This window comes from Aulonocara stuartgranti (genome assembly GCF_965226115.1).
Source record: "Aulonocara stuartgranti genome assembly, chromosome: 20".
Classification (NCBI taxonomy): domain Eukaryota; kingdom Metazoa; phylum Chordata; class Actinopteri; order Cichliformes; family Cichlidae; genus Aulonocara; species Aulonocara stuartgranti.
The window spans coordinates 26,307,951-26,335,933 of record NC_138956.1 but is presented as its reverse complement, the minus strand read 5'-3'; the positions used below and the strand labels follow the sequence as shown (position 1 = coordinate 26,335,933).

General features: G+C 41.9%; 2 protein-coding genes across 6 annotated transcripts in view; one reads left to right on the top strand and one right to left on the bottom strand.

Annotated features, from left to right (window-relative positions):
* zbtb46 (zinc finger and BTB domain containing 46) overlaps nt 1-17,231 on the top strand; it is a 63,386-nt gene extending 46,155 nt beyond the window's left edge. For 3 of the 4 annotated variants that reach the window (XM_082518886.1, XM_082518885.1, XM_082518887.1), the window contains exons 4-7: nt 1,104-1,385; nt 6,038-6,375; nt 7,827-7,869; nt 7,988-11,556. In XM_082518886.1, coding sequence (XP_082375012.1) covers nt 1,104-1,385; nt 6,038-6,375; nt 7,827-7,869; nt 7,988-8,784 — 1,460 coding nt within the window. In that variant the 3' untranslated portion in view covers nt 8,785-11,556. The other variant, XM_082518888.1, reaches the window with a different exon arrangement.
* A 218-nt stretch (nt 17,232-17,449) lies between these two features.
* slc2a4rg (SLC2A4 regulator) overlaps nt 17,450-27,983 on the bottom strand; it is a 41,184-nt gene continuing 30,650 nt past the window's right edge. Inside the window, exons 7-9 of one of the 2 annotated variants that reach the window (XM_082518889.1) lie at nt 27,736-27,876; nt 25,788-25,915; nt 17,450-24,477 (exon numbers count right to left, since the gene is read on the bottom strand). In XM_082518889.1, the coding sequence (XP_082375015.1) occupies nt 24,366-24,477; nt 25,788-25,915; nt 27,736-27,876 (381 nt within the window). In that variant the 3' untranslated portion in view covers nt 17,450-24,365. The remainder of the gene's footprint in view (nt 24,478-25,787; nt 25,916-27,735; nt 27,877-27,983) is intronic. The other variant, XM_082518890.1, reaches the window with a different exon arrangement.

The window sequence follows — 27,983 nt, the reverse complement described above, 5'->3', positions numbered from 1 at the left end:
CACCCTAGTTACTGTCCTCACTCTGTTTATTCCCCATTAGCTCTGAGTGTGATTTCAGCTGTCGCTGCATGGGCGCTGTGCAACGGTAAACTTATATATTAGGATGTCAGAAGGTTTCTGTCCAGAACAGTCACACATAATTATGTACACACACCCCTCTCCTTAAGGCAAGACTCAAGTCTGCATTAGCTCTCAGAAGTCTCTGTGTTTGTTTTAGATGTAGACAAGCCATTCTTTCAAAGACTCTAAGCCAGTGATGTGCCTGGTGTGTATTTTTGTCTACTTCTTTGTTGGAGAAAGCAACCTGTCATCAGCTAAATGTCAATTAGGAGGTAATAAAAGTGTGTTTGTGTCTGTATTTGTGTGTGTTTTTGTTTGCGTGTGTGTGTGTGCTGAGCAGAGCTGTCGTCAGCAGTGTGGTCTGACAGTCTTGTAGATCTACAGTGGAACCTCCAGCGACATGTCTACTGCTGACAGCTTCTCTCTGCTTTCAACGAGTCTGATGGCTAAATGCACACACGCGCACACACACACACACACACTCAAGCACACACGCTCACAGGCATAGCGCATAAACACACGCGCACACATGGATCACGTCTGTGTCTGCCATTCGGTCTCACACTGTCTCTTTATGATCTCTCTGTATTTTTGTTGACTGGCGATGATGAGGTATGTTAGGGAGTCGAGGAGAGCGAGGGATGAATCAGAGTGGTGACGTGTTGGTAGTCGCTACCAAAAACACTGGGTGTAAACGATGACTTGGCTGAGAGGGTTGAAAGGATTGGTTTAATATGGTGTTTTTTTGTGCTTTCACTCAGGCTGTTATCACTGTCAGGTGAAACCTAAAAGTGTCAACTTTTTTTCTTGTTTTTTGTAGTTTGGCCATCGCTGTTTATCCCCTTTGGAGATGCTTCACAGTGTCAAAAGTGATGGAATTTTCATCCTATAGAGAAACATATAATCCCTCAAATATATTAAAACAGTGCTTCAGTGATTTAAAACACCAGCTTGAGCTTGAATAGCATTTTAATGTCACTCATTTTTAGTTGTATAAGGACACAAGAACCTCACCCGTCTTCTGTTACTTCATCTCTATTCAGGGGCAGACGTGACTGAACCCAACAGCTCAGACAGCCGTGGCGAACGCCTCGACTTCTTCCTCAAACAGGAAGAGCCTCTTGCCACAGAGCCCAGCTTCCTGGGCACCAACGAATTGGAGGAGGCCGGGGGAGGAGCCGGGGGTGGAACAATCTCATCTGTAGCCAATCTGAAGGCAGCGCTGATGAGTAAGAACAGCCTGCTGTCACTGCGGGCTGAGATGATGGGAGATGATAACCCCTTGTTGTATGAGTACCTGCCCAAAGGAGGACACTCCCTGTCTTGTAAGTCACTATTTACTAACACTGCACTCACCCTGATTGTTATACACATACACACACACACCTCAATATAACTTAGACATACACAAATTTTCTACTACTTTATCTTTGACTACCTGCTTACGTAGTCACCTGCGATACATAAAACATATAGGCGTGACTGCTTCTGGCATGCGCCTCCTCTGTTGTAGTACTTTCCCTCATCAGCCACTGTTATCTGGATAACTCTGAATCCCTGTGTGTGCAATTGTGTGTGCATATTGGTGCACGCGTGTGTGTGTGTGTGTGCGTGTGTGCGTGTGTGGTGCCACTTGAGTGTGTAACCAGTTTGTGTGGTAATGCCAGTGATGACTAGTCAGCAGTGACTCAGTGAGAGAACATTTTGCTGGGATCGCTCGTGCTGTCTCGAGAAAATTTGTTTGGTTTTATGTGACAGTTTCTTTGTGGGTATCAGTGGGTCTACGGCTGTATTTCACCGCAGCAAAATAACACAACAGTGCAGCAGCAACTGTTCAGATATTTACTTACCGAATTGCTCCAACTACAATATATAAATCTCTGCAAGCTGTTAGAAGGTCTTTCAAAATGAACAAATACATCCAAACTCACCAAATGTCATAAACAAAGAACACAATTACAGCAAGCAATAAAAAGGTGATCTTCACCTATTTGTTCGCTACAAATCTTTGCTTCTTGTTATATATCTGTGCACGACCGAGCAACCAATAATTATTCTTCTCTTTAAAATCTGATATGCTCAGCTAAAATTAGTAAAATAAGCTCTTAAATCACAGAATTTTTCCTGTTACACTGTAATAAATCATTTCCTAATCATATCAATAATAGATCAATAAGCGGCCGCATTGGTGCTTAATTTGTCTGTGTTAACAAGAGATTTTTTTTTCTTTGTTCTGTCAGTTTTTTCTGCCTTCAATGAGGGTGTTAAACTGTGTGTGTGTGTGTGTGTGTGTGTGTGTGTGTGTGTGTGTGTGTGTGTGTGTGTGTGTGTCCCAGTGTGAGCATGCATTTGCTTGAGTCCACGTCCGCGTGGGCACATTTGTGTGCGCGCGCATGTGTGTATTCAACTCGTGTGTTTGTTTCTTTAGCTTTTACAGTCTAGTAATTGGATCTTTTGTCCCGAGTTCTGCCTGTTTTTGTGAGCGGAAGAAAAGCAAAGGAAGGGTACAACTCTGAGCCTAGTCATGTCTTTTCAGTTGAGCCCCACTCACCTACAAAATAAAAGACAGGGCCAAGACTTAATAGACCAAAACACACATTCGCAGTTGCACGCGCTCGCACATGCACGCCACATCACATCGTTCCTTTTGTGTCAGTGTTAAGTGTGTGGGATTGAGATGTTTCTGTTGGCTTAAAGAGGAGAATCGGATGCTGTCACAGCACAGATAGACAGCCTCACAAGCCTCAGAAAAGAGAAGAAGAGGCTTTCTGATACACACTCAGACTTTACAGATACACTCAGCCTTGACTATATGAATAGGGGATTTGGAGAATTCAGAGAATGTTAATCATTTGCTCTGTGCATGGAAAAAAAAACACATTGAATGAGCACTATATCTGTATTTTAGTTGTCACCAAAGAAACCTCAGGGAGGGTTTTGGTTAGCCAAACCCTATTTTCTATTCCCTACACAATAGGGGTTGGGGAAATGGGCCTGTCGAGATGGCCAACATCCTCCCCTCCCTCCCCAGGTCTGTCCCTGTGTCTAAATGAGGACAGAAAATAAACAAACACTGTACCTCAGATTACTGGGCGGAGGATAAGTCTGCCTGGTTTGACAGATCACTGCTCCCTGCCTCCCTCCTTCCATTCAGCCCTTTCCCCTCCCCTCCTCTTGTTCTCCTCCCGCTTCTCCTTCAACCCATCTTAACATCCTTCCTGTCCTTTTTCCCTCCTGTACTCCCCCTCACGCTATCCGTCCCTCCTTTCCTCCATCTATTTCTCCTTCACCCCTCCTTAACACTCATCCCTCACACTCTCCCTCACTCCCTCCCCTTTTGGCCAGCTCTTGCAGTTCCTCCATATTTGTCTCACTCTTGTCTCTTCCCCCCCTCTTTTACTTCAGCTGTGGAGCATCAAAGCATGTTGGTCTAAAATAGTGGGAAAGTATTGATCTAGGCGCGGAGGAGGCAGAGCAAGGTCACCTGTCCCAATTCCAGAGAGGCTTGCATATAAGCAAAAGGCCTTGACATAGAGCTACCACCTCCCACACCCTTTCATCTTGTTCCTCTTTCTCTCATTCTTTTTTTTCCCCCGACATAACTGACGATTTAATAAACCGGGTTTCTGCTAAACATCCACGCATCCAAAAATAAGATCATACTGGAAATATCTCTCTCTGTATGTAGCAAGTCAAACTGATTCGACCCCCATCTTGTTGACAGGACATGGAATTAAAATGCACAGCTTCTCTTTTTGCTATCCTTTGCATGGGTCACGGACCACATGCCAAAATACAGTGGAATCAGTGTGTATGTCAATCAACCTCCAAAATCCAATTAAGATCAATGGGATTTGGCCCCACTACCCCTCTGTGCGTCAGAGAGTCAATTCCAGACAATGGATTTTGCAAAACCATCCCTGCACACCTGCCCACACTGCCACCATGTACAGGATGTTAGGAACATCCAATTAACTATAGAGATTATACTGACATTATTGAACTTTTCCCTCCATTGCCAGCTCTCATCAATTCACATCTACTTTTAAAAATTGACTCACCTCTGTGAGCTACCGTTCATTCCACAGCTACTGCCAAGAGATTTTCAAAATTTATTTATGATTGTGACACAAATTTTGTTCCAAATTGAACAAATGGATCCTATATAGCTTGTCTTCTGGCTCTCTCTCTCTTTTTTTTGGTACTGCAACTGTAAAGGAAGAACAGTGAGGGTTAATTCAAAAAGCAGATGGAAATGAATCTAATCCAGATTTGGATTTTCAAATTGAGTCTACTTTATATATCAACTTTTTTGGATTCAACAGTTCTTACCTGCAAGTGGAGGGATCTAATACGCGGATGTGCACAAAGCTGCCATGAACCCGAACCTGCACGGTCTTTTGTTCATATAGTTTTTCAAATAATAAAAAGTAAACAACACTGTCCAAAGGTTATGACTAGCCATGTGTCATTAAGCATTTTTCCGTGAGGTTACAGAGAGGTAAAATCCAATCCAATCTTGCTATTTTCGCCTAACAAACTTACAGAGCTTTTTAGTTAATTAGTAACCTTGGTCAGTCACCTTCCAGTAATTGCTTCCCTAAAGCCTAAACAGATGTAATAAGTACAGACTCCATTGGGATGGCAGGTGAAAGAAAGGGATGACGATTGTATGTTAGTTCCTATTGAGCCATGTTTAAGTAATGCAATTATTTTACTTTTTTCTTGTCTTTCTTTTTTCTTGCCGCTGTGCAGGCAGTCAGCTGACTGCTATTTGCATACTTTAAAGCTTGCCAGACACAACTGAAATATTAAACTCAGTGATACGACACTGTAATATATTCAGTTACATGTTGCATTTCTGCAAGAGGCTTGAACCAAAACTGATTAACTATTCCATGAAAGCCCTTTCCTGAGAACCGTCTACTGCCAGAACACCATTTGTTAATGAGCTACTCCCTTTCACCTGTATCTCATCCGTTTACTCTCGGTCTCTACTTCCTCTTCGCTGTTAATGCTGTTTCCCCTGTCACTGATGGGGTGGGGAAGAAGAGATGGGGAGTTAAGCATTTGTGTGTGTTCTCAGTGAGTGGGAGTGGGGAGTGTCGGGTGCGGTAGTTTAACATTCCAGGAATCCATCCACGGCCGAGCCTCATGGTTGTGTGATTCTGTCCGTTGTGCAGAGGAGGGCAATGAATGGCTAACCCACTGCATAACTCTGGAGACATTCCCCAAAATGCTGCCCACATTTGCACACGCTTGCATGCGTACACGCACTGTCTAGAGAATCTTGCGATACATTATGCTTTGATTAATACACACTATTAATCAAAGCGAAGAAAGAGAGAAAAAAAGAAATGCGCTCTCAGTACCAGCTAATGGTGATATTAATGTAGCAGAAAAAAGGCTCTGTGTGAATAGTTGTGGAAAGCTAAAGGTTCTGTGAAAAAAATTGAAATTTTATCCAGCGTGTCTTAACTTGTTGCTGGTAAACATCTTACATGGTCGATGTAGTCGTCCTTTACCCTGCGTGCACAAAAAAAAAAATCTTCACTTGAGCTGCAAGATGGCTCCTCTCCAAAACAATCTCCTTCCACGCTACAGAGGATCCTCAAGCCCTCTCCTTATATGCATTTTACTCACACAACATGGCACATACACACTCACAAAACACACACCCGCTGCCATCCTCTGCGCACGCATGTGGGTGGAAGGAGAAGGAGAGCAGAGGAGCGAAAGAAAAAAAAAGAGAGAGAAAGAGAGAAGAGAAGCCCTAACCCTTTCCCCTTGGCTGGTGGAAAGTGAAACTTCAGAGTTTTTCTTCCTCCCCCTCTGCATAGTGTTTGATAGTGTAGCACTGGCAGCCTCTGTGTGCCCCCCTGCCCACTCTCTCCCGTTGTGTTCTGGTGGCCAGCTGCTTGCAGAGTTGCAGTTGTACGTGAGTGGGTGGGTGAGACTCGTTTCCTGTGCTCCTCAGGGCTCTACTCCAACAACTACTGCAGCACGCTTCAGCCAGGGGCCACGGGGGCCACTATTCATAACAAACAGGGGGCTGGCTCCTCTCCTCCTCCTCTTCCTCTTCTTCCTCCTCATCTTCCACCATCATCATCACCACTACCGCCATCATCATCATCATCAACAACATCAACATCAGCATACTGCCCACCCACTCCACCCACACCACTGCACCCCTCTGAGCTTCGGCCCCTGGAGGCCCCCGGTCTGAGGGCTGGGGCACCCCTGCTGCACTCAGAGAGATTGGACATGGAAGTTGAAGAGGCCCCTGAGGGCCCAGAGCCCTCCACCTTGCCTGAGGTAAGTGTACCAGAGCCTGGCTCAGCTCCAGGGCACAGGCTGCTCTCTGGGCACTGCTACTCCACTCAGATAAAAGTTCTAACAGTGGAGATAAGTATCCAGGGGGCAGCATCACCCTGTTTCTATACACGCACACACCGAAGGGGTTTGAGAGGTGATGGAGGGTAGGAAGTGGCAAGTGATGTGGTGGGAGCAAGCTAGGAGTTTTTGCAAGAAGGAATTGGGGGTTAATGGGGATATTACCCTTATTTCAGAGAGAGTTCTTTTTAAAATGTTAGCACATCATTGCTCAATTCCTTTCTGTATCTCATTCTCTTTGTGGAATTTGGCATATTTCCTGCTTCGCTGGAGAAGAAATGCTATTTTTTTCCTTTGTTTGCTCTTTCTTTTCTGTATGCTTTGTTTGCTTTTCTCTTCCTTTCAGATTGCCAGTTCTTCGCTCATGTCTCCCTTCTCAAATAATCTTTTAATATAGTTAGACTTGAATTCACCTTCAAGCCAGAAATGTCTTTGCTCAACATTAGTGGTAATGTAGTCCGTAGTAGTTACATTAGTGATGACACGTCTAGTCACAATGGCAGCGTGTGCTTAGAGATGGCAGATAACAGGCAAGGTAGTGTGATGAGAGTGAGTAGAATCAATACAAGTAGACAATGAGAGGTTTGCTCTCGCAGCCCAGGAGATTGTTTGTTCTTCTCAGTGTGTGAGTGAGAGAGTGTGTGTGTGTGTGTGTGTGTGTGTAAGAGAGAGCATGGCAATATGAGCATGTGTAGCAGTGAGTTTTGTGCCAGTCTATGTGTGTGCGCTGTGTGTGCGGGTGAGCATTTAGGAGCAGCATTTGATTTCAGTGGACCTGCCTCCCAACAAGCCTCCCTATCTCTACGGACAAGCCATCTGTTTGCCCAGTGCATGGTGTTCTGTTCTTAGAGAGGAGGAAGGAGGAGGAGGAGGAGGAGGAGTGTAGGGGCTGAGCAAATGGGCGGGGGTGAAGGAATGGCAGGAGCATGGAGTAGAAGAAGAAGAGTGGAGTTTAGTTTAGTTGCCGAAGGAAAGAAAGTGTGGGGACGGGTGTTTAGGTGCACCTTGCTTACACCCAAGAGAGTTTTGAGTTTATGAGTATCTCTCCTGTAATTCATTTATTAACACTGTAGCTCAGCATAACTGTTCATTCTGTGCCCATGAGACAGCTGTAGCATCCAGAAATGATTTACTATTTTTTTCTCTGTTTGCTTTCCAGTTTCAAAGTCGTTGAATAATCATGACCTTGTTTTGCTTTACTTTTTAATTTTCTGCTTCCATGTCTTTGTTTCTCCATTTCTTACAATTATTTTTTAAATAAGCTTGCCTTCACAGCTTGTACCATCTTCCTTCCTCTTGCATGTCCAGACAACATTCCATACAGGCTGTATAAATATGCCTGTGTGACATAACGATATGTTTTGCGCTTACAGGAGGGCACGAAAGACAAAGAAGACACGAAAGAATACAACACAGGTATGGAGTATGCTATAAAAGTTGTCACAATTTAATAGTCGTGATAACTTAAGCTTGTGCTTATTGTACTTCATTATTTCTCTGACTTTCACTCTCACCATCCTTCTCACTATTTCAGCCTTGGAAGGTGACCAGTCTCCTGTCGAGAGGGATCAGATGGGCGAGGGGAGTTGTGCGGGTGGCTTGACTGTGCCTGCGTCAGTGCCCGTGGTTGGCAGAGGGACTAAAGGGCTGCTTGGGCTGGGTGAAGAGGCTGGATTAGGGGAAAGGGTTGTGCCAGAGCACGGTGCCTGGCCCTCACAGGGGTTCGCCTGCTCCCTGTGCAAACGGCTGTTCCGCAGCCTGGAGCATCTCAGGGAGCACGAGTACCGCCACACCCTATCTCTGATGGCCTTGTCCCTTGACTGGCCAAGCATCCAAGGTCCGCACCACCAACCAACCCAGCCCCATCAACATCCGCAAAATCATCCTTTTCCCTTTCAGTCTTTATACCGGCCTGCGGTAGCTGAGCCTGCACCGGCGCGGTACCTGTGCTCGCAGTGCCCCGCCAGCTTCACTCTCAAATCTAATGCGGACCGACACGAGAAGACCATCCACTTCAAGAAGAAGTTGATGCAGTGTGTGTACTGTCTGAAACACTTTAGAGACCGCACAGACCTACACAGGCACCTGTCATCCGTTCACTCCAAAGAGAGAGGGCACACCTGCCCTGCCTGTGCCAAGGCTTTTAGCACCCAGAAAAACCTGGCCACACATGTAAAGGTGTGCTGCCAGGTGGGGTCAGTGCCAGGAGCTATACTGGGAGGCAACATTGGAATGGAAATGTCTCAGGGTGGGACTATAGACCCACTGTGGCGAGTAACGCAACAGATGAAGGTTGACAATCACAATCACAGTATCAATGTGGAAAACTGAGAGTGGAATTACAGGCAGCACGCTACACAATTTCCTACCCATCAGTTAGTCGTGTATCCTCAAATGTGTTTTACGTTCATGCCAAAAAATACTCTGTGGTGTCATCGCAGTAACAAAGTAAGAGTTCCTTTTAAAATCATATGTCTGTTGATTATGGATATAAATATCTAGGGACTTTTTCTATTGCTTGCAAAGTTTTATGTCACTATTTTTTTTTTAATGGTGACTCAAACTGACGACTAATGTGTCAAAACTGCACAACTGCTATGCAAAAAAAAAAGAGAGATACGTTTAAAACAAACCTTTGACTGAAAATATATGTGGTCTTTTTAGACTGAGCGAATAGTTTTAGTGAGCACTGAGTGTACCCATGAACAGGTGAATTACTTTCCACTGCAGTGCCGGGTTGAGAGATTTGGGGGGGGATGGGGGTTTCCACCTCCCCGACCTTAACCACTTGTCTCACTCTCTGTCGCCAGCCACCAGTCTGACTAAACTCTTCTCTCCTTTTTAGGCAGAGAGATCTTTATCTTTCTGTCCACCCCTGCATTAGGGGCACAAAGACATTCAAAGATATCTGCCAGGCATTACTCTGAGTCACAGCCCACACAACCACACCACCTGCAGGAATTTTGTAGCATTGCATCATAAGGACAGAATAAAAACCCAGGCGAGAATATGACTGATGCCAGGGGCAGTACGCCTCAGCTGATAGAAGGAACTGTCATAAAAGAACTGAAACACAGAACAAAAACATTCGATTTGAGAATTTGACCCCAAAATCCACCGCTATTGAGCACAGTATCTTGAACTCAGTGCGACATGACAGCTTTCAGTCAAAGACTGTCATATCGGTACAGATGAGGGGATGTGCTGAACGAGACAAAGCCAGCTAAAACAATAGATCAGTAGCAGCTAGGAAGGGGGGGTTGGGTGGTGTCATTTTCTCTTTCTCTGTCCATCTCTTCTCTCCCAGATCTGTAATTCTTGCAACGGCTGAGTGTGGTTGGAGCTGGACAGTAATTGGTCCTTCACGGCTCCGGCCCCTCTTAACCTCTGACCCCTCATCTGAAGAGGAAGTGGGCAATGAAGGGCAGATTCTGGATGATCTTAGTGATGTCACGGCTGCAGATAGATAATGGTGTGGTTGTGAGCACGGGGTAGAAAATGAGAGATCAAGAGAGACAAGTAGGCAAATGCAGGAGAATAATAAGAGAGGTGGTGGAGGATGTCGATGGGCAGAAGCAGGATTATTGGAATCAGCTTGAACACTGGCTTGAAACCCATTGCTAATGTAAATTTACACCAATTTCTGCCAAAATTTTCGCTCTTTCGTTTACAGCAGGCCTTTAACATGCAACAAGATACTGTCTTGATAAAACCCAATTACAGTAAATAGGTTTATTGTGTATACGCATACTGTGATTACTATGCCCAAAGAGAAGCTATTCACCTGTGTTTACTTCTAATTATCACTTGAGCACACTGAGCTGCAACTTCTTTGTGCTTAGAATAGCAGAACTGGTGTCAATTGGGAATCTGTCCGCTTCCTGTTGTGTGCATATCCTGTGGGGAATTCCTAAATGCCAAATCCTTTCTACCACAGAATCCCACATTTTCAGGTAGCACGCCCTGTCCTAGCCAGCAGCCGGGACAGAGCAGCAGGCTCGCAGAAGTCAGGAAATAGTCAGAGCCAGTCACTGAGTAGAAATGAAAAATACTGAAAGGCTGTTTTTGAGTGCTGTTGCAAAATGTGAAAATACTGAAAGATATTTTGTTCTACATTCTAGATTTTCTCATTGACATCCCTGTGTTGTACAAAAGCTGTACTTTTCAAACAAGATTCTACTTGTAGATTTTATGCTGTAATTAAACTATGATGGAAATTTTTAAACGTTGCTGCCGTTTTTATTCTTCAATGAAGCTATCCGTGTTATGTACACATGTGCACACATACACACACTGCAATATTTCTCTCATTACTTTTGCACTTTAACCAAAAAAACAAAACAAAACTGTTGTGCAGTTCATGTGTATTTGCATGCTTTTTTTGTGATGTGCTTCTTGAATATTTAATCAGAGCAGAAGTCGATTTGCAGATGGAGGTAAATATATTGTAAAAGCTTGTAACCCCTACCGTATGTTTGACTCCCAACTATACGTGATTAGTGTTTGTTGTGTTTTTGTATTCGTAAATCCAATTCCAGTCTCCCCGAGTCATATGCTTTGTGTCAGTGGCTAGAAACAGACAAACACAGAGAAACAGTTTACTTCGATGTCTTTTACCTAAGCTACCACTTAAATCTAGACTTTAAATAAAAGATTCACCAGACCCCGACACAACACTAAGACATGGTATTAATATTTGTTGTATTTTGCCTCCCCTTGTGTGACTCAATATTCCTTCTTTGTGTGGGTGATTTTATTTTCTTGTCATTGTCTGTGTTTGTCTTTCTGTCTGTGTTTTTCGCTGTCCATAGAAGAGACCCTCTAGTGCAACTAAGGCAGACTGGCTGTTGTGTTATGTGTTTATAGTATCTCTTTGCCTTTATTACTTTAGTATAGAGGAAGAGCTGTTGCCAGGGCAACCGTAGCTTTGACGGGGATTGGGGTGACCATGGGAATTGATGGTACATTTCTAGACCATGCCGCTAATTAAATGCAGTAACTAAAAAGTGACATGTTGGTTTATTTAAACAAGCTTCACTCAACCTTCAATTCTTTTTTTCTCTCCCCCTTTTTTCTCTCTATCCTCCCTCCCTTTCTCTCTCCTTTCAGTGAATGACTTCACGGTGATCCGCAAAAAGTTCAAGTGCCCCTACTGCAGTTTCTCTGCTATGCACCAGTGCATCCTAAAGAGGCACATGCGCTCCCATACTGGTGAGAGGCCCTACCCCTGTGAAATCTGTGGCAAGAAGTTCACCAGAAGGGAGCACATGAAGAGGCACACACTGGTGAGTGCAGGCCTTCATTTACATGTAGGAGGTAGCAAATTACACCTTACTCAAAGTGAAGATTTAAAGATGTTATATATAAGAGACAGACAAAACATTATATATACATTACCGACTCGTTTGTTAATTCCTGTGTAGAAGCTTTGATTTAACATCAATGCTATTACCATAAGTGATTTGGACAAAAGGCCAGCTTATTTAGATGCTATAGTGCATTCACAGACACCAGCTACTTAGTTCAAAGCAATCTTAGACAGTATAAAAGATGGACATAGCTACCACTGGGTTCTGAAGTGCCCCTTTTGAAGCCTTGGGATTAACGTTTCTACCATCGCCATCTTGTTGCAAAATACTGGATGTGATGTGAGGTTTACCGCAGACTTTAAAACCACTCTCTTGTTCTTAGCAATTTATTGTGTGTCTTCAGATCACAGAAAATACTCAATTTCGAAACACAGTATGAGCAAGATTTACAAAATAAGCAGAATTTTTTATTCAGTGTGACCCAAAACGAGTGACACAGTGAGTGTATAAACTCTGTGGGAAAGTGTTTACAGAGGTCAAATTAGGAGGCCCTAGATCTCTCTTGAGGTTTTACAGACATTTGACCATCCATCATATGATGTTAGCTTGTCTGCCGGAAATGTTACAATCATGGTCACAACCTAGCTCACAATTTAAGTAAACAAGGCCCCAGTCACAGAGACCTAAAGAGTGGTCCAAAACCATCTCATAATCACCGATCGTGAGTGAAAATATTTGTATTTCCTGACTTGTTATTAGTGGTTGCTGGAGGTTGATGGCAAATGAAAATTGCTAAAGCCCCATGCACACAGGTCTGCAGACTGGTCAATGACCCCCCTGGCAGTCACCTGTTGCCAGCAAATAAATTGTATTCCTCTTCCTCTTTATTTATTCTGTCACTAGCATATTGCTGCAATTGTAATTTGAATGGATTCACATTCAGTTTCAGCTGTGAAGTTGCAGGCTTTTGCTCTTCCACTTGGAATTTAAAAATTTTGCAAAAATGTTGTGTTTCCATCCCACAGGTCCACAGCAAAGACAAGAAGTACGTCTGTAAAGTCTGCAGCCGAGTCTTCATGTCAGCAGCCAGTGTTGGAATCAAGCATGGCTCCCGCCGCCACGGCGTCTGCGCTGATTGCTCTGGCAGAGGCATGGCCGCACTCCTGGACCACAATGGTGAGGTGGGTGGCGATATCTCTCCGGAGGAGGAGTTGTATCCTGGCGACCGTTTCCACGATGACCAAGCAGAGTGTGATGGAGATGGAGAAGGGGAGGAGGAGATGATGGTCGAAGGGGACGGAGAGATGCTGGGAGAAGGGGAGGAAGACAGAGGGAAGTGGAAGGACTCAGGGATGACCGCTGAGACGCACGGAACGCTGGACAATGAGAAAGAGGAGAGTGACTCCTCGGCACAGGAGGGGGAACAGCAGAATGGGAGCGAGAAGGACTTTGCCTGGATCTCATAGAGTCTGTCCGGCTCCTGTTAGTGACCCATCGACCGATCTCTGAAGATCTTTTGTGATCTCTCAGGCAGAATCCTCTGCTCTCTTTACCCATTCGTCCCACTTGGGGCAGGCCTTCCTTTGAGTGGAAATGCTGTAGGGTGATGCGCGACAATGATCTAATACCATTACGAGTAACACTCAAATGCACACATACCGACATGCACACACTTTTACCACACACACACGCACACACACACGCACGCACGCTCTTCTCAACCTTGACTGCCATAGTAGAGGAAGAGATGGCTCAGTGCAAGGCTTTTTCTGCTTACCTCCTTTAATTCTGATGCAGTGTTTTTGTGTTATTTTTCTCGAGGGTTCAGGCCAGAGTCCAGTAGTTTTCTACTCTGTCAAAACAGGAATCAATGGCGGCGCTGCCAAGGACATGGCCAACGCCAGACTGCTATGTATGTTTGCCATCACAATCATCATGGAAATCAAGGATCACTGACAGTGTAGGGAAATAGCCAGGAGGAAGGCTGTCTTGGTCTTATAACTATGACTATAATGCTTCTGGGAAAAGTGTCTCCCTATGAGTGAAGGGGGGGTCTAAATCTATTGCAAAGCTACGTGTGTCAGAGGACCGGGCAGCCCAATGGCACATTGTTGAGTCCTACTGCCACAGACTTGCACTTTAATGACAACTGACTCCTATCAATACCCTGAACCCGTGGTTTACATTTTTGATCTGATCTTTACTTACCTAAACAACTCGGTGACCGCACCTACCTTTAAGGATATACTTTATGTCCTCTTGACTGTTATCACGAAATAGAAATCACTGAATCTTTGTGCAGATTGCTGTTTATATAGCCTATGCCTTTCAGTGGGGTCCTTAATCTTTTCTTCACTTAAGTTTACCGCCTGGTTTCTATTGATCCATTCCAAGAAATACTGGAGTTTTGAGAAATGTACATAAAGTTTTGTTTTGGTTTTGGGGTTGTTTTTTTGGGGGTGGGTGGAAATTTAAAAGGGGCTGTAGGCTGTGCGAGACAGAGAGAGACAGAGAGACCGAAAGATGCTTTTTAGCGTTTCAGCCGTCTTCACCCACAGAGTGGACATCAGTTTCTGCTTCCTGTTTTTAAAATCAATTCAAGCACACAGTGGATGCTCTACACTAATAACTCTTTCCTTCTCTCTCGCTTTCTCTGGTCCAGATTCTCTCACACTGGAGGTTGTGACGATAGGACCTGAGAGCTAAGTCTCTCACACTTAAGGAGGAGCTGCCTTTGTGTAAATTTTTTTTTTGGTTTGTTCGTTTGCCGTGTGCGCGTTTTAAGTGAGTCATGTAATTCCACTTGCTGGAATCAGAATATGCAGACTCTTTCCACGATTCTTTTGCTGATATGCTTTCTCTGGCTTTGCAAGGTTAAAAAAACAAGAAGAATTGCAGAATTGTGCTTGAAATTCAGAGTTTGCTCTTTGCAGAGAGTGTAATTTGACTTTGTTTTGTTTGACAGCTATTTATTGAGAAACCTGTTTGTTTATTTGTGGATTCCTAATTTTCAGAAGTCCTTCCCTTGCTCTCGCCCTCTCTGTACGTGTTGAGTGGAACAGGATGGCTGCTTGTATGCAAGGATGAGTGTCCAGTGGCCAAAAGATATTCTATATTCAGTTCTTAAGATTATTTCCATGTTTTGTTTTGTTTTTTGGTTTGTTTGTTTTCGGCAAAGTTGACAATTCAAGTGAGTCAGATGACATGTCTTATTATTATGAATATCAGAACTATGATTACTTGTCGTTGATGTTACTATTATTAATTATTATTAAGTGCTGGATGCTAAGCTTTATGGTGTGTTCTTTTTTTTTGGATATTTTATATCTTGTATAAGAAAAAAAAAGCTTTTATACTTTGCCTTGTTGTGGACAGCAAGCCATGGGGCTTTTATCAATCTTTTATTGTGCCAGTTTATGCTTTCTCTGTCGTATTTGCTTTTATTTTTATTTCTTCTTTTTTTTTTTTTTACCAGGGGGGAAAACACATTCACTGTCAAACATCTCTGTTAGATATTGATTGAAACATGTATTCAGCACATGCTTTTGCATCACTAATGTACACTAATTGATTAATATCGAACCAAAAACAATCTAGTAATTTGTATACATAAAGTGCTTTTGTTTCACGGTCTGTGTGTGCAGGTGCTTCTGGATTTATTGTTGTGGTAAACAGTTTTGTTGTTGGGTTGTTTTTATTTTTTTGAACCTGTCATTATTCGTCACAGTTTGGAAAAACAAAAAACAAAAAAGTGCACGTTATGGTATTATTGTGAATATGAAGGGCTGTGTGAAAGGACCAGCTAGCTTTTGAAGACCGCATCCTAAAACCAGGCTGATTCTTTTTCCTTTCTTTTTTCTGGCTACTGCTGTGTCTCACGCCTTTGATGACACGCAATCAAGTAGAAATGCAATGTGCAGACGAAACACGTCTATCGGACAGTAGAGCGTTGAGTCCACATGCTGTATTCCTATATGTCAGTGCTTTCCTGGCTTGACCCCAGTTCATTTACATAAAGGGAAAGAGTGCTGCAGTAGTAACTCTGGGAAACATTTTGTTGCCAGTGCTGGTCGCACACATTTGGCCTCTTCTGTAGGTGCCATGGACTGCACTTCCCATCAGCCCCTGCTGAGAGACTCTCAGTACAGTGAGATTTGTGATGCTTTCTTTATGTCTGACAGATATCTTTATTTTATTTGCATTATTTATTGTGCTTTTGTTTGACCCACTTATCAAACAGTTGTACTTTTCTGGGGTGAAAAAAAAAGAAGAAAGACAATGGGGTAGAATATGTTTATGAATGTCAATGGTGGGTGTGGAAGGAGCCCATAATCGGTGGCAAATCTCTGTCCTGTGGTGCTGTTTTGGCCCCTGAGAGGCATCTGGATGTATGTGTGACTCCCCCGGCCCCCGCGCTCTTCTCACGATCTGTACTGTACGTCTTCTTCCTCATTCTGGGTTGTACTTCAGGAAAACGTCTGCCATCAACCCCTCAATATGTGCCTCAATGACATTTCACCTGTGTGCTTGCAAGAGTGTTTGTTTCCAAGAGACGACTGAATATTTGTAACTCAATGGATAGAGATTATCGAGATGCGACCGATCAGATTAGAGGGCCGAAACGTTCGAGGATTTTGAAAACTTCAAAGAGACAAATCATGATGGGCGACCAGATTCTCCTTCCCACTGTGTGTTGATGACCTTTTGTGCCCTGATTCTGTGGTCTTAACTGCATGCCTATGTTCATTTTGTCATACCAAAGCGGCATCTTCGGCATCTGCACACAACTGTCTCATTCCACACGATGCAAAACTGGAATTTTTTGCTCTATTGCAGATGAATATGGGTATTCTTAGACATGTACAAATTGCAATCCTCATTTAGCCTGTATAGCTTGATTCACACGTGCAAATCATGAAGCCATAGATATGGGTATATCTATATTATACTATATTTCAAAATTGGCGCTTTTTACTTTAGATTTTGTTCTTCTACTAAGAGTGATGTGTGTATACCTTCATATATATAAATTTATATTACTATTATATATTATTTATTTTCTCCCTCAAGTTTCAGAGGGTCTCTGATTTGTAAAAGGTCGCACTTGAAGCTTGAGGTTTGTTTATTTTCATTGGGAATATTGTTCAATATGATGCTGACTTTATATTATCATAATCCTGTGTTTGTAACAAAATGTGCTAAATAATCAAAAAAAAAACCTGTCCTGTTTTTACACCTGTTTTGTTTTGGGCAGATTTTAAGTGCTCTTGTGCTGATATTTTTTTGGTTGATAGTACTGATCACAAAACATTTTTACAGTCAACCATGAGCCTCCTGTTTTGATGTTGGGACAGGCCCGCCAGCCGTCCAAGCCTCTTTCTAATTCATGTTTAGTGGAAGAATTAGCTTGACTATTATTTGCAAAAACCAATCAGTCTCAATAAATTTTGAAATTGCTGCTGTAAAGAAGTGACCAGTGTGTGCTGTGCCTTTTGTTTTCATGAACACAGCTAATAGCAATGGTGCTGTCACACCACCTGTTGTCCACAAGGGGGAGGAATACACAAGTCAAAAGACAGCCGAGGTAGCAAAAGCAGAAGGAATGAATCCACTGTTGCCTTTGAAGCTTACACTTCGATAGTCATAGTCATCTTCATATAAACAAATGAACCCGATGACAAGGCTGCTTCCATTTAGGTTTTATTTTCCTTTCTGTCACATTACATCACAGAGATCACATTATCGACATCATACATGTTTCATCCATCTTTCCAAGCTCTCGTCATGAGCTTGACATTCACACAAATACTCCTTGAGTGCACCACTCCTCAGAAAGTGCTTCCTCCATGTGCGTGGGACTGCTGATGAGGACCAGAGGCCAAGCCCACACACAGGAGAAATCTTGCCCTCCAGTGAAGACCCAAGACTGACGTCAAGTTTCCCACAAAATGCTCTTAGCACTGTGTGTTTGTGTGTGTTATGGGTTGCAATGAGCATTTTTACATCTGGTGAAAAACAGACTACATCAGCCTTGGGTTATTGGATACTTGGAGGGGAAATCTAACACATAAAACCCTTCAGTGTTGTATCTCCTAACGAAAAAGAAAAAAAGGGGGGGAAATGAGCGATACTAGACATGCAAAATAACCTCAAACTCAACCAGACAATCAATCAATCAATCGAGAAATAAAAAGCAAAGGTTGGTTTTTATGCCAGCCAGCGTAAGGCTCAGTAAAAACACGAGATGGTACGGGGAAAAAATAGGTCATCGGATGAGAGAAGTGACAGACGGAGTAAACTCCCAGACAAACAACACAGCAAAGTAGTAGAAGAAGCAGAGAACTGTGTAGAGCTGCCATTGCAATGCATTACATTTGATTTGGAAGGAGATCTATTGGCTTTGCTGCTGCTGGTTTACAGACGACATTCACAAAAGCACCACATCAATTTTGACGTAATTGAAAAAAACAAAAAAAAGAACAAAACAACAGCAAAACAAAGGCTTTCTGATGCACATTTCAAGGGTTTAGTTTAGCTTAATATACTGGGTAAAGGCTTGGGTGTGACCACAATAAAGCTGGACAGGACAAGAACAGGAAGTGGAAAAGGTGATCGGGAAAATCGCTGTAGTAAAAAGGAAGTGGAAAGGATATGTTTTTTTGTTTTTTGTTTGTTTTTATGTGAGAAGTTGGAAGACACTAAAAGCATGCCATCTATTGGAATGTGCAAGGCAGGATCAAAAATTTCCATGGTGCCCCATGATGAAGGTTATCCTGCCTAACAAAAAACTTAACATCAAATCCACAAACAACACCTCTGACAATGATAACCAAACAGAAAAACAAAAAAAAATGCCAGGGTAAAAGAACAGCAACAGTGTGAACGTCACCAAAAAGCAAGTTAGTTCTTGTTCCATTGTAAAGCGTTTCATTGCACAAAGTAGGATAGTAAAGCAATACTGCAAGGTCGTGCCATTTTATATGATTTAGCACTGCGGCAACAGCTGTCTGTGGGTGTTAAAGATTTGGATACCAAAAATCAGGACATGTTAAAGGTTCACTACAGGCCAATACCAACTAGCCAGCAACTATTACAACAACAAGAACAAAACAAAAAAAAAAGACTTTATACTTTTTTTTTTTTTATAGGTTTTACATTCAACATGTTTTGTTTTTCTCCCCTTTGCCTCTAAGCTACAATATACATTGAATCTGTTCACTATAACTTCTCAAACAACTTTAAAAATGAAAGAAAAACATTCGGTACTGTAAAAAAAAAAATTCCTTTTCATATGACAGTTACAACAAACAAAAGAAAAGCGATATATGAAAAAAAACCCACAACAACCTCATGGTTCTCTTTATGTTGCATATGTACAAAAAAGCCCTGAAAATGCACAAAACCATCTATATCGTCACTGCTTTCCATCTACTGCTAATGTGCACACCCACAAACAGTCAACTTCTATCTCCATCTCTCATTATGTAGCTGAAAAGGGGTAATGGCTGATCTTGTCACCACAAATGTTCTCTTGTCTAACACAAGAGCAATTTTGTTCCCATGTTTTTACCCAAGATTCACTCAAAGAACAAAACTCCTAATAAAACAAGTCTAGGGACTTACCCTCACACGCCAGTTTAGTGCAACTTAAGAAAAAACAAAAAACCTGCCTCTGTGGCAGGCAGAGGGTCATACTAGCTTAACAGGTGCTAAAAGTCCCATTCTCTGCCTGCTAAAGCGCTGGCCTGTAACCACCGTTGGTGGAATCTGAAAGTGCTTGCACTGCGGATGGGGAGGAGAGAGAGAGAGAAAGAGCTAAAATGGGGTGCATTTGACACTAACCCAAAGCTCAGCGAAGGATACAAAATAAAAAAGTGGTATCCAGCACTAATAACATATGTACATGTTACTTTTTTCAGCAAAATGTAAAGAAGCAGGAACTTGTTTTTAAGTAAAGGAAGCACAAGGCTGAGCTTTGTGGATAAAAATTGTACTGTGAAAAGAAACTCCAGGCAATAAAACACTGTAAAGCATTTGTTATCAAGCTGATAATGTGTAGCTACTGGCTAAAACTGGTGTTTTCCCATCACTGAGACAAGGCTGGTGCTGCGTTCATCCCTTGGCACTCTTCCAAGGAAAGGCAAAGTGACTACCGAGTACCTCACTGTACTTCCAGTACCACGCTCCTAAAGCTGGCAGCACTGCCGTGTTTAGTACAACAACTCTGACACAGAGTGCAAGACACTGACTCTCAGGATCACGTGCTAATAATGGGGAACCGCAGAGGTTCGCAACCCCTGCCCCTGACACCCCATTTATTCCATCAGGCAGTGACGATACGCCTCCCACCCACGACCCCGCCCAAAACAAAATACCCCTTTCACTTAAAAAGTTTCGTATATAAAATTTTCAGTTATAAAAACGCGTCTTTGCACAGTGCAACCTAGTGCAACTTGATTAGTTCAGTATATCTTTTCCTTTTTGTGTTCTCTTCATTGGCACTTGGTGAAATGGTTAATTTTCTGACGTTAGAGGCCTGCTGACCTAGCTTATGTGAGATGCCACTGGAATAATGCTTTTCTTTTAAAAGGTGGGGAAATTAATGTTCAATAACAACAATAAGTGCTCGTGTGTGTTTAATGCTAGAAGGGGGAAGTGCTACCATACACAGTGGGGGAAATTATTATTTCATCCCTTGCTGTATTTACAAGTTTGCTCACTTACAAAGAAATAAACAGTGGCTAATTTTTAAGGGAGAATACCAACCAACCAAAAAACAAAAAAACAAAACAAAAAATCCCCCCCCCCCAAAAACACCAACATTACATAAACATCATAAATTTATTTGCAATCAGTGAGTGAAATAAGCATCTACTACAACCCAGCCAGAGTTCAGGCTCCAACAGATTGGCTATGTGCCCATGTGGCATACAGATTACAGCCAATCAGTTAGAGATAGTCCTTTATCTCCACTGATTGGCTGCACTAGACCTGCACTAGGCTGGAATGAGCTACAAGACCATCAGTAGGAAGGTTGGTGAGAAAGTGACAACTGCTGGTGTGATTTTTGGGAAATGGAAGAAATATAAAATGACTCAATCGCCCTCAGTCTGGAGCTCCTTGCAGGATCCTGCCTCACAGTGTGAGGATGATCATGAAAAAGGTGGTGGATTAGCCCAAAACTACACGTGAAGAGTTTGTTAATGATCTGAAGACAGTTGGGATCACAGTCACCAAAAATACCATTGGTAACACACTAGTACGCTGTAATAGACTGAAATGTTGCAGCACCTACAAGGTCCCCCTGCTCACGTAGACCCATCTTAAGTTTGCCAGTGAACATCTAAGTGATTCACAGCAGGCTTTGGAGAAAGTGCTGCAGTGAGGCATCAACGCAACCTGTCATGTTTGGAGGAACAGAAATGCTGAGTATCACTCAAAGAAAACCATCCCTACAGTCAGAGGTGGAAACATTATGCTTTGGTGCTGTCTTTCTGCTAAGAGCACAGGGCAACTTCACCGCATTAAAGGGGCCAATGGACAAGGATGTGTACTGTAAAATCTTGGAAGAGAGCCTCCATCAGTCAGCCAGAACACTGAAGATGGCTCGTGGATGAGTCTTGCAGCATGACAATGACCCAAAATATACCGGCAAGGCAACAAATGAATGGAGTGGCCTAGCTAGTCTCCAGACCTCAGTCCTAGAGAAAATCTGTGGAGGGAACTGAAGCTGAAATTGAGCTTTAAAGTGCCAAACAGAGGCCAAGAAAACTGAGTGGATTTAGAGTTTCTGTAAAGAGGAGTGAGCCAAAATCTCTCCTGAGATGTGTGCAAACCTGGTGACCAACTACAAGTAACGTCTTACCGCTGTGCTTGTCAGCAAGGGTTTGTCCATCGAGTACTAAGTCATGTTTTACATGCAAACTTTTATGTAATGTGGGTTTTTTGTTGGGTTTTTTTGGTTGATATTCTGTCTGTCTCCATTAAAATGTAACTACCATAAAAATCTGTTCATTTCTTTGTAAGTGAGTGAACTCAGGAGATAAAGTAATTGTTTCTCTCACTCTAATGTGGCATCAACCAACAACAGACAGCACATGCGACTCTGCGATGACAAAGGACAGCACAGGTGTTTCTATGGCGACAAATGTCTGAAGTCATCCTGTACCTCAGTCAAGGAGACAGTTCAAAGATTGCATTCTCATACGGAGGACAGGCACTCTGTTTGTCATACATTTCTACTGAGATCAGGTAAAGGCAGTGTCGCTTAGAGAGTCGAGGGCATGCTGCCGAGCTGCATATAAAATCTGCTAACAATAAACACAGAGTTGAATCTCAAAAAAAAAAAAAAAGAGAAAAGGAAAAATATATATCTGTTTTATGTCTCTGAGAGAAAAAAAAGTTACCAGTTAAAAGTTTTTTCTTCTTAATGGAGTTGGGTTGTATCAGAATTAGCAGTCCAAAGAACAGGAGATATTACAAACTACACAGAAGATCCAGCAACACTTTCAACAGTCACATCCTGACACATGGGTCAACTACAAGAGCTCATGACGCCTTACTCACTTTCAGACTTCACCTTCTTTTCTGTGAAAGTAGGTGAAGTTTTGCCAGAAACCTTTATTTTGTCACTAAGAATGTCGGCACTTTTATTTGGCTCAATGGTTAATGGGAAGTATCTTTAGAAGATTATCTTTCATCTCAGTCATCTAAATCTAAAAAAATACCTCAGCCAGCTCTGAGAAACCTGATGAGAGATGTACACTATGAACGGGGAAGGGGAATATGCATAAATAATAATGCACTCTTAACAATTGTTCCTGATTTTTTTTTTTTAATTAATATCAAAAACAGATCACTACATAGATTACTCATGTCATTTATTTGTCAATTATAAGTGCTTTTTGCCATTGAAGCTCACAATTTAAAGCTAGTTAACCTTTAAACAGGGACAACCTAAAAAATATCTTGTTTTTATTTTGCTCTCTGTTGCTTATTTCAGATAAATGGGATTTTAAGACGTAACCATTTACTTTAAATTTCCAGTAGTGATGTAAAACGTCCTTAAAGGGGCTATGTTGAGCGGGAAAAAAGAACAATAAAGAATTTAACCTTCTAAAAATCTCCCACTTATATTTTATCTAAAGCATGGAAATCTTGGCCTCTCCTTTACTCTTATAGGCCTAATCTGAAAAGTAAGACTTCATTTTGGTAAAATATTGCTACATTAATTGTTTACATAAATCAGTCAATCTACAAAAACCCTGCCCTGCACTGACTTGACTTAATCCTGCTTATTTATTTCCAAATGTTACACCAGAGCAAAAGATAATTTCAGACCTATGAAATTAACTGTGGTGTGCAATGCTGGTTAATGCTAACTATTCCAAATATGGCAGAGTGAGTAACCTGTCCTCTTAAAACTGTAAGAATATGAATTAGAGCGCCTGATTGTCATCATCAGGTGGCAATCAAGTCAGATAATAAATCAGACTGTAAGTTAAAGTTTCAAAGGGCAGTTCTCATTCACGTATCGTCGTGGTAAACAATCTCTTTAAGATCATCAGCTGTTAGAAGAAAAAACTATCAGCCTTTCAGCCTCAACTCAACCACAAAGCAAGACAGATGATAATCAATCCTGCAACTCTGCCAATTGCACAGTGAATCTACTTGTTGCGTCAGCAACTCATTGCTGAAAATAAACTACACAGTATAAGAAACAGATGTCCACTTTTTTTTGTTACCATGACACTTTAAAAGAAGGTGCATATTTCTAAAAGTAGAGAGAAGAACAGAGGGAAATACATATCTTGAAAACATTTTGGTGCATCACAGGAAATATTTTTGTACCACTTAGTGTGAAGGGTTTTTGTGCAGCTTTGCAAAACAAATATAGCTGTTTGGCTACTCTGAATCTGTGTAACAAACTAGTTGTTTGATACTGGACAAAACGCATTTCGACATGCAGTCAGCCAGACTGCTGAAGACAGAGATGGTAGAGCTTACGCCAAATCTGCTGGCTGTAAGTGAACAGGCTTTTTGCACCTGGTAGGTTTGGAGTCCCTTAAACAGTGACACTGAGAAACAGATATGCTACAGAGGTCTTACAAAGCACATCAGGTGTTAACCCATGATCCGACTCAAAAACAGTAGCTTGCATGATGCTCTTCTGATAAACAACAGAGCATGCCCAAAAGCTTATTTGTAGTCTTTAAACAATGCCTTGAGTTGAAGCAATTTGAAAACAAAAACTCAAATCAAAAGGCTTATAATCGAATTTAAATGTTTCTTTTTTTTTCCTTAACTCAACAGAGTGAAAATGTTTCAGTCTTAGAACAAAGTATCCAAACCTGCATAAAGATTTTTTTTCTCTCTCTCTCGAGAAGTTTTTTTAAAATGTTTGTTTTGAAGCATCAGTTTTGTTTTGTCTTTGTGTTTGGAAACGGAAAAGAGTGAAGGCGAAACCCACTGCTGGGCTGGAGGAAGCAGTGCTGAGAACTCCATTGTGAAGAGACTCCCCTTATTTCCTCAGTGGAAGTGTCCACCTCGCTGTCGCTCCTAGAGGGGAAGAGCTCATATCGCAGACCGAGGAAGGGGACTTTATTAGTCGGTGAATCTCTGACAGGCCTTTTTCCAACGACAGGCTGTGCACCACATGTCTCTCTTCTCCATGCCGTACACCTTTCGGCACTTCTTCGCCTCCCCACGGGGTTTCCTTGGTAACAGCAGATGTGACAGCATAAGGACATGCACATAGACATCCAGACACACACATGGGCAAACGGCAAACATGTACGTACAATGTGCTTAAAGGTGAGTAGGTACAGTATCTCTCTTTTAAATAATTCAGTGATTCAGTACAAGAACACCATTTTTGAAGAGGCCGATATTATTATACCTATACACATGTAATATCTGACATGGTTCAGCACCTTGAAGAGTAACACAGGCTTTTGGCAGTGCACAATTATAATTACACATATGATCCAAACGCCATTATAAGAATTTAAAACAGTCAAACTACTTATCAGCAGAATTAAATACCCAGCCCAATAACATCACACAGGTACGAATGTAATCACATTCACGTTTCAGAAAGTATATTAGTGCAAGCAGCAGTTTTATTCATTTAACCTACTGTGACCCACTGAAATGATAATAGCTTTGTAGCTACAATAGCCAAAATTTTTCATTTTAGTTCCCAGCCTGAGGAGTTTGCATGGACTTCCTGCAGACTCCTCTAAGGGAACTAATGGGAAGTGTGTTGAAAGCATAGACAATTAAAAAAAGGTGGACGCAGGTATCATGACGTCACCAACTGGTTTCTGAAGTCCAGTTTTACACCCTCGAAATGAGCGTTTCTTGCCATCTGACAAGGAGGGGCACGTCTGACTGTGAAACCATGTGCTTTGTCGGCTATTGACTTGTGTTTTACAAGTTGTTAGCCAATGACTACGCGGTTTCATACCATTGATAATGCTCCATTTTTTACAGTATGGCCAAGATTTTCAAAATCTTATTTTTTTACTTCAGTATGAGCTAAAACAGGTGAGTGAGCCCATAAACTCACCAGGAAAGTATTTACAAAGGTCAAAACAGAGAGTCATTTCCCCATAGATTTCTATAGAACCATAAGTCTTTTAGCAACCACAGCTTTCGCCATCTGGTGGCCTTTAGATAGAATGCAGGTTTAATTTTTATAACCCAGATGCTACGTAGATGCTTTTTACTGTATATATTTGTAAGCAAAAGTAAGAAAAAAATGCAAAAGAAAGAAAAGATTTCACATTTGATATCAAATGCTGAATCTGCAAACAGAGAGAAAGAGCCAGTCATTCACACTCCCATCCACACCTATAACCAATTTATAACACCTTTAGAACACACATGCACACTTCACACAGAAAAGCACCAGCTGACCAACAGTTTAAAATCCCAAACATTCTTCCTATGAAGCAAAAGTACTTTTAGCACTTTGACTCAAGCAGACTTAATCAGCACTCTAAGTAAATTGTGGATGCATACCTGGCTCCTTGTGTTGATTTAGGCGATGGCATAATCAGTGGGTGGTTCTTGTTAACAATGGCGTGTGAGCTAGGTGCTGGCTGCCGCTTTTCTCCAATGCTAACTGTACGAACATGAGTTGTTGCCCCCTGTAAAAGAGTCATTAAGTCAATACTCAAAATCATACTGACAGAGAGCAGACCAGCTTCATCAAGAGAAATGATCAGATATCAAATACTGATTGAACAGACACATGATGTTTATGCAGTTACAACCACACAATGATGACAGCTGAAAAACAGAAAGACACAACCTGGATTTTTCTGCCCCTGTCTTAATGAACTACAGTACCTTAGTGTAGCACAAGACCACATCGTGTCACTCCTGTTAGTTAATAATAGGACAAAAAAAGAACAATTGGATAACACAAGATTTGAACAATGTCAGCTGGTCTGATGATTGCCAATTTCTGCTGCCTGCAGATCGTAGAGTGTGATTTCAGCTTAAACAGCATGAAAGCATGCCGCCTTCTATCACTGGACTCCTGAGAAACTTTTTAAAATTCATCACTTCAACAAAGCCTTCAACCTCTAGACTTTTTGATTATTTATACTCTTTTGTAAAGTGTCCTTGGGTTTCTTGAAAGGTGCTATACAAATCTAAATTATTAATATTAAATCAACAGTTCAGGCTGCTACTGATGGTGTAATGGTGTGTTGCTATACTTGGGTTCCATAGTATCAAACTAATCATACTAATCATAACTAAAACAGCATGACATGAGTATTGCTGAGTATTGTTTCTGATCACGTCAATCTCTTCAGGATTCTGGTGAACCAATTCTATCATGACTGCTTCCAGTAAGATAATGCAGCATGTCACAAAGGTCAAATCATCTCAAACTGGTTTCTTAAACAGGACAGTGAGTTCTTTGTATTCAAAGGGCCTCCACAGTCATCAGATCTCAATCCAATAGAGGTAGTGGGATATAGTGGAGATTCACATCATGGATGTGCAGCCAACAAATCTGCAGCACCCGTAGGATGCCATCATGCCAATATGCACTAAAATGTCAGAGGGATGTTTCCATCACCTCATTGAATCTATGCCATAAAAAATTAGGCACTTCTACAGACAAAAGAGAGCAACGCAGTACTAGCAAGGCGTACCTAATGAAGTGGCAGGTGAACATACTGTTCAGTGGTCTGAGCACCCTTTGGCAAATTACATATATTTCTGAAGTGAAAAGTAAAAATAGCAGTCTTTTCTTTGCATTTTAATGCAGAATTAATGTTCATTTGATATACCCAAAGAAATTAAAAATACAACAACAAAATACCAATCTAAAAAGTCATTTTTTTATGTCTATGTTTTTCACTGTTTTTGATTACTAAGAGAAACAAGATCACTTTGTGGAGCAGTGTACTGTGCAACACCTATAAAACACACACACACAGGTTTATCACAAATATACAAATGACATTTAAATTTTGCATTTGTTTGGTTCAGACACTGGCACGAGCATGACTTAAAAGTTCTCTGCAACACAACCGTAACAAAACAGGGGAAACTGCCTTTCCATAATTACTCTGCTCCTTCTTCCAGCTCCAATTTTTCCTACCAGTGGGAAAACTACCACCATCTACAGTGGAAGACAAAAGAACTCTGCTTTTCTTTTGCTGGTTGTGCAATCGAGCCTTCATTCAAAGTGGTGGTAAACTCTGTTGGTATCATGTTATAGCCATTGCACTGAGCAAACAAATTGTATTAGATAATGATCATTTGAAACCAACAGAGTCGTCAACTGCTTTAGGTACAGAAACAAAGACTGACACGTCTCTGTATAAAAAGAACATAGCGTAAAGAAGCAAGGACAGGAAAAACTAAAAAGTGAAAAAAGCTTCCATGAAAAGAGCAGTGGAGAAGTTAAGATGAAGTTAAAAGGGTTGTGAGATAAAGCCTCACTCACCGGGATGCCTTTAAAAATGACAGGAGGGGACTGCCACGACACACTGATGCCATTGCCAGTCCCAGTTCCAGGCCCGATCCCATTACCACTGCCTATCCCAGCCAGCTCAGGACCCACTGGGATACTCACTGGAGCGGTGGCCTGGAACATGGACAGCCACCCCACATAGCCAGGAGAAGACACAACAGAAACGAGAAGGGATGGGAAATGAGCAAAGAGAAACAGAAAATAAGAGATCACAGAGGGAA